Genomic DNA, 7,515 nt, shown 5'->3' on the forward strand with positions numbered 1-7,515 from the left:
CTCACAGGAAATCAATTGGGGCATTTTGACTACATCTTTCGGGCAACTTGAACAAACCTGGGGCGACCTGACCCAAAAGTCTGGGGCATTTTGACCAAATCTGCTGGGGCGTTTCGTCGATGGGGCGATTTGACGGGCACCATTATTAGCCTATTATAATAGTACTATCAAAAAAAGTTAAATATAATAATAAACATTCAACACTTTCTGGTCACAATTATATGTGATGTAGATCAACTAAAACTTACTGATTTCGATATGCGTTGTCGGACCACATCCAGCTGTCAACGAAAACGTTAAACCCACTATAAGGACGTAAATGAACCCGTTCTGGTCGCCTGCCGCCATTTTGTCCTGATCCAAGTCACATGACCAATCAACCGAGCCTTGTGTACTGCTCTCAGCGAGAATGAAAGCGTGGAAATAAGATTGAAAACATTCATGTACATCTGCATGATTATACACAATTCGATAAGTTGACATGAACATTCCATCACAAACTGGCACAGGTGGTTTTTTTAATGTGTCTCTTTGTGAGCAGTGCATCAATTGACGTTATTATTAAAGCTAGCATTAAATAAATGGTAAATGATGCTGTGGAAGTATAGACAGACTTGCCACATTTTATAGACTTACAGAGAGAGAGAGAGAGAGAGAGAGAGAGAGAGAGAGAGAGAGAGAGAGACGTGCCACATTTTATAGACTTACAGAGAGAGAGAGAGACGTGCCACATTTTATAGACTTACAGAAAGAGAGAGAGAGAGAGAGAGAGAGAGACGTGCCACATTTTATAGACTTACAGAGAGAGAGAGAGAGAGAGAGACGTGCCACATTTTATAGACTTACAGAGAGAGAGAGAGAGAGAGACGTGCCACATTTTATAGACTTACAGAGAGAGAGAGAGAGAGAGAGAGAGAGAGAGAGACGTGCCACATTTTATAGACTTGCAGAGAGAGAGAGAGAGAGAGACAGAGAGAGAGAGAGAGAGAGAGCTTGCCGTCATAATCTACCATTCAGGAGAGATCTGGGGTAAGGTATCCTAGTGATCCTGGAATGTTTTAAAATCGCCAAAAACCTAAATCCATCCATCAGAGGTAAGAGCTCCTGGAAAGATTTCTCGAAACAAACTTAAGTTTTTACTTATTTTTCGAACTGAGCTGAGTTGTACCATTTGAAAGAGCGGAATTTTCGTACTCAGTCGTCTTTAAAAAAACAAATTTAAAAAGAGCAAGTAGGGGCCTGTTTCACAAAGCGACCGTAGTGCAAAGAGCTAGGGTCGTATTTCCCCCACTTTAACAACTTTCGACAGTCGCACCGCTATGACCGCTTTTTAAAACAGGCCCTGGTCTATTTCACTTCAGCTATCTACTGTGAACTCGCTGACGATTGTCTTCCCACACCCGTCAAAATTGGCTCCCCGTGTATGTGATTTAATTAATATACATCCTCTGTCCGTCAGGCGGTGGATATTAACATATTAATTATGTATTTCTATATTACATTACACTCGATCCACACAAAAGGCGCCCACTGAATGACCTTGCAACTCCTGATCCTGATCAGTGGATCAGGATGATCTCAAGTTTTCATTCTCAACTCTCTGGGGAGACAACAACGAAAGTTAGGGGCGCTGTTAGGTGAACAGAGGCATATTTCGAACATGTCAAATTGCTTAGGCGGGGCTGGACAGACTGTTACAATAGTATCCTTCTGGTGTGACAGGACAGACTGTTACAATAGTATCCTTCTGGTGTGACAGGACAGACTGTTACAATAGTATCCTTCTGGTGGGACAGGACAGACTGTTACAATAGTATCCTTCTGGTGGGACAGGACAGACTGTTACAATAGTATCCTTCTGGTGGGACAGGACAGACTGTTACAATAGTATCCTTCTGGTGGGACAGGACAGACTGTTACAATAGTATCCTTCTGGTGGGACAGGACAGACTGTTACAATAGTATCCTTCTGGTGGGACAGGACAGACTGTTACAATAGTATCCTTCTGGTGGGACAGGACAGACTGTTACAATAGTATCCTGCTGGTGGGACAGGACAGACTGTTACAATAGTATCCTTCTGGTGTGACAGGACAGACTGTTACAATAGTATCCTTCTGGTGGGACAGGACAGACTGTTACAATAGTATCCTTCTGGTGTGACAGGACAGACTGTTACAATAGTATCCTTCTGGTGTGACAGGACAGACTGTTACAATAGTATCCTGCTGGTGGGACAGGACAGACTGTTACAATAGTATCCTTCTGGTGTGACAGGACAGACTGTTACAATAGTATCCTGCTGGTGGGACAGGACAGACTGTTACAATAGCATCCTTCTGGTGTGACAGGACAGACTGTTACAATAGTATCCTGCTGGTGGGACAGGACAGACTGTTACAATAGCATCCTTCTGGTGTGACAGGACAGACTGTTACAATAGTATCCTGCTGGTGGGACAGGACAGACTGTTACAATAGTATCCTTCTGGTGTGACAGGACAGACTGTTACAATAGTATCCTGCTGGTGGGACAGGACAGACTGTTACAATAGTATCCTGCTGGTGGGACAGGACAGACTGTTACAATAGTATCCTGCTGGTGGGACAGGACAGACTGTTACAATAGTATCCTGCTGGTGGGACAGGACAGACTGTTACAATAGTATCCTTCTGGTGTGACAGGACAGACTGTTACAATAGTATCCTTCTGGTGTGACAGGACAGACTGTTACAATAGCATCCTGCTGGTGGGACAGGACAGACTGTTACAATAGCATCCTTCTGGTGGGACAGGACAGACTGTTACAATAGTATCCTTCTGGTGGGACAGGACAGACTGTTACAATAGCATCCTTCTGGTGTGACAGGACAGACTGTTACAATAGTATCCTGCTGGTGTGACAGGACAGACTGTTACAATAGTATCCTTCTGGTGTGACAGGACAGACTGTTACAATAGTATCCTGCTGGTGGGACAGGACAGACTGTTACAATAGTATCCTGCTGGTGTGACAGGACAGACTGTTACAATAGTATCCTGCTGGTGGGACAGGACAGACTGTTACAATAGTATCCTTCTGGTGTGACAGGAGAGACTGTTACAATAGTATCCTTCTGGTGTGACAGGACAGACGATTACAATGAGTTATCATTATTGCTTTCTTTACCATTTGTACTAAATGCGTGTGCCTCATCATGCTCCAACGCACACAGTGACTTGGTTCGTTCCCAGTGCAACTTCAACCGCCAATTTAACACTTGATTGAACTTAATCCCTTATTTTCCAAAAGTTTGCACAGTGGGGGCACACCGTTCAACCGTACTTCAGCCATTTTATCGTATCAGCTGGAATTTTACAATGAATGAATGAATAAATGAAGTATAGCAAGAATAAAGAGCAAGAATTATATGTGAATGGATGAAAAAATAACAAAGAAAATGAGGAAAAGAAAGAAATCCATATTTGAATGAATGAAAGGATAAATGACCCATCCACTGCCATGTTAAAGATGCGCCAATGGCGGATCAGATCGGATTGGCGATATGTCATATTGTTTATAAATACACCCTAACAATATTTCTAAAATTGTAAACATATTACTACTACTTGCAAACGCCTTTTATTTGATGGTATATTCACCTCATAAAATTATAGGTATATGTGACAGAAGTTTTTAGAATAATAACTAGAAACACTCGAATACCCGCCTGTAGTTCAATCGCGGATCAGAACAGATCGGCGATATCTCAAATACACCCTAACAAGTTTTTAAAGTTATAAAACTATAACTATTACATGTAGTCTGTAGTACAGACCCTGAATAAAATATACCTGTATTTAAGAAAGCCCATACAACTCTAGAAAATGTGGCAAGTCTAGATTCTAGCTTCTTAAACTGAAGAACTCAGGGCTCTATTTCACTATATTATTATTTTACAACTATGACCTTTATTCAGTAAAATATGTTCATTTCATGTTAGTCTATATTACTTGCAAACACGTTTCAACTAAAGGTATATTTTCCTTCTGAAAATTAAACGAATATGTGATAGAATTTTTTTGCGATAGAATTTAGTCTTTCTTCGCTATGTACCGAGGATTGAAACCAGTGAGCTATAACGTACCGATCTGAAACTTTACTACAAACCTACTGTACCAATACTGACACTAATAACAATTATTTGATTTAAAATGAAGAGGTAGAATCAGCAACCTATCTTCTACATGTAGGCTGTCAGTTATCACAACAATCTGCGAATGTAATCAGCTGTTGAAAATAAACTGGACTCAATTACACATTGGCTACACCGGTCATGTGACGGTGTCCTCCCATACTGTCTAAATTTTTTAGATAAGGCACAGGTAAGTAATCAGGTGGTATGGGATTTTCACGGTTGATTGATCAACAGATTAACAGATTTTAGGCCGTATGGGAATGGAAGAGTCCAACTTGAGACATGAGGGGGGTGTATCACATGTCAAATAAATAATAAATAACACAAGACAAATTCGATATATATATATCAACAATTTTAATAATAAATTATCTGTAATAATTCAACAGTTTAATAGTTCAGATACACTTCCATATTTCAAGCAACACAGGAAGATATCAGTCTTTCACATTCAGAAACAAGATCACTTCAGGTCACCTAGAAGGTCAGCCACATTGTCCACAAATTCCATCACAACCAACTCTTGGCTGATCAGCTTGTCCTTCGCCCTTCGGATCTTGTTGTCTACAGCCACATACTTCTTCTTCCTTCTGGGTTCACGCTGATGATACCCGCTCAAACCGGTTTTTGGAAAGATTTTTCAACCATGGATAATATCTTCGTAGTGTCATTATTATTCAGCCTTCTCAAAAATGCCAAACAAAAACTATATTGTATGTTTATGACTTTTCTAAAGCATTTGATTCTGTTTGGGGAGCTGGTTTATGACATAAAATGCTTAATAACGGAGTCTCAGGCAGGTTCCTTGCACTTATTAAAAACATGTACAAAGATATTAAATCAACCATACTCCTCAACAACAGGATCTCGTATTTTTTCCCAAGTAACTCTGGTGTGAGACAAGGAGAGAATCACTTCCCTTTGTTGTTCGCTTTTTTTTATAGATGATGTTGAATCATATTTAGTAAACAGTGGGTGTCAGAGTGTAAAATTGCAGTACGTTTCAGATGTCTATGTAACACTTTGGCTTCAACTTGTGATACTATTGTACGCTGATGATACCGTCCTGTTCAGCGATGATCCTTATGATCTTCACAAATCTCTCAATGCATCTCATTGCTGCTATAATGAATGGAAGCTATCTGTCAATTATCCAAAACTAAAGTCGTTGTTTTTGGTAGTGGCCCTGCAAAGTCATCTAAGTTACAACTTTACTATGATGAGGTGCCTCTTGAGGTAGTAGACCCCTATTGTTACCTTGGTATTTCCCTTCACCGTAATAGAAGATTTATTCACGCAATTAAGGCACTTGCATCTGCGGGTACAAAGGCTATGTTTTCTCTTTTGAAAAACTCACGTAATATAAACTTACCACTTGACTGCACCCTTTCAGCTTTCGGTGTAATGACTGAACCAATTTTGTTATATGGATGCCAAGTTTGGGGGTTAAACTTAATTGAAAGAATACATATAAAATAAGTGAAGTTTGCTGCAGGTCTTCGAAATTCAACTCCAGATTATATGATATACGCAGAATTTGGTCGATACCCGATATATATTAAATTAAGCAAAAGACTTTTAAGTTTTTGGCACAAAATTGTAACAAACACCCGCCAGGCTAAACTATCATATGATATATATTCATTTATGCTACAAGCTCGTTCTGAAATCAGTTTATTTCCCTGGATTGAGTTTGTAAGAAAGACGCTCAATGACTGTGATTTATCCCAAATATTTGATAATTCATTTCTCTGTACAACTAAGTTTCTCTCCTTTAAGATTGAACAGATCCTCAAAGACCAATTTTTACAGAAATGGCATACCTCCATGATAAAGAGTTCGAAATCGTCTTTTTATCGTATTTCAAAAAATAATATAGAATTTGAGAGAGATATCTTTCTGCCAAGACATATCTATTTCCCGATTTTGAGATTCAGAAAGAGTAACCATCACCTCCCTATAGAAATTGGCCGTTGGGCAAATGTTCCTAGAGAATATAGTCTGTGCTCTTTATGTAATTCTCGTGCAGTTTCATTTCATTATCTGTTCAAGTGCGATGCTTTATTACAGTATAGACAAAACTATTTACCTTCGTACCTGAATTCTCTATCCCTGTGGAAAGTTGTCAAACTGTTCTCCTCTGAACAAATCTGAAATCTTAAATATCTTGCTGAGTTCATTAATGTGATATTTAAATCTACAAAGATACCTTAACATTTGGCTCTTGTTCGTTGTTTATCTACCATCTTGTCATATATATATTTATATTTATTTGTATTCTCATGTACCACCGTTGGTGGTGTTGAGTAATAAATTGAATTGAATTGAACAAAGTGTGCTGCAAGCGTGTAGTGTGACAATTAGTGGCGGTTAGACCGAGAGTTACAAAGTTAACAATGCACAGCTGTGGAATGAGACTAGAACAAAGAAAAAGCATAACTAAGATACTATCATTTAAAACATACATCATATAAAACATACCTGAGGTTCTAACAGACGATCTTTTTGTTAAATATAGTAAATTATTAGATGGAAACAATGTCACCACCTTTCTACTCAAAGAAATCGTCATACACACATGCGCGCGTGCACACACGCAAACACACACTGGCAACTTGTCACAATAAGACAGTGTAGTTGTTGTTTTAAAGAACTGGAAGACATCATTCCGTGAATGCAGACGTCACACCTCACACGTTTAGAGAAGTAACTTTCTCACATAGACATATCAAGGACAACACATAACAACAAGACAATGTCTTTTCTCTGGGATTCTCGGAATGTTATCAGTGTTGGTTTTTCACCGTTAACTATACATTTTCAACCAAACCATACCTGGAATTCTATCTACCCAAATGCGCAGATTTCGATTTAATATTCTGCAATCCATTTTTAGTAATACCCGGTGGCCCGGCCCGACTTCTCTTGGACCGACTTTCAGGCCATCCCCGCAGTGGGAGTGCATTCACGCATGTAATTAGAAGCAATTTGAGTAGTGATATATAGTTAGCTTTGATGATAGATTCTGTTTAGAATCAAATGAAAGAAATACTTTCGCCACTAGGTTTTGGCGATGCTGATAGATATTTAATGTGGATTTATATCCATACATCGCCGGCTTTATTCCTTCATTAATTTGTTTTGTCGGATTTCACGCTGACATAAACAATTATCAAAGCAACGATGAAATTAATCTTAACCCACGAGTTAAGAAAATAAACTTCACGCTGACCTTGACTGTGTTGGAGTTTGATTTCAAAGATCACGATGGCAAGGACCCAAAGCAATATTGTATGTGCGCATCTTTCAGTAACTTCTTGGAAACGTCAAAGTTGGC

At 39.1% G+C, this 7,515-nt stretch overlaps 1 protein-coding gene across 1 annotated transcript in view; it reads right to left on the reverse strand.

Moving 5' to 3' along the window:
- The window catches only part of LOC137290589 (phosphatidylinositol-glycan-specific phospholipase D-like), a 29,969-nt gene extending 29,609 nt beyond the window's left edge, over window positions 1-360 (reverse strand). The window contains exon 1 of the mRNA XM_067821632.1: window positions 249-360. Coding sequence (XP_067677733.1) covers window positions 249-348 — 100 coding nt within the window. The 5' untranslated portion in view covers window positions 349-360. The remainder of the gene's footprint in view (window positions 1-248) is intronic.
- Window positions 361-7,515: the final 7,155 nt, after the last annotated feature.

Source organism: Haliotis asinina, chromosome 7, assembly GCF_037392515.1.
Source record: "Haliotis asinina isolate JCU_RB_2024 chromosome 7, JCU_Hal_asi_v2, whole genome shotgun sequence".
In the NCBI taxonomy this organism is placed as follows: Eukaryota; Metazoa; Mollusca; class Gastropoda; order Lepetellida; family Haliotidae; genus Haliotis; species Haliotis asinina.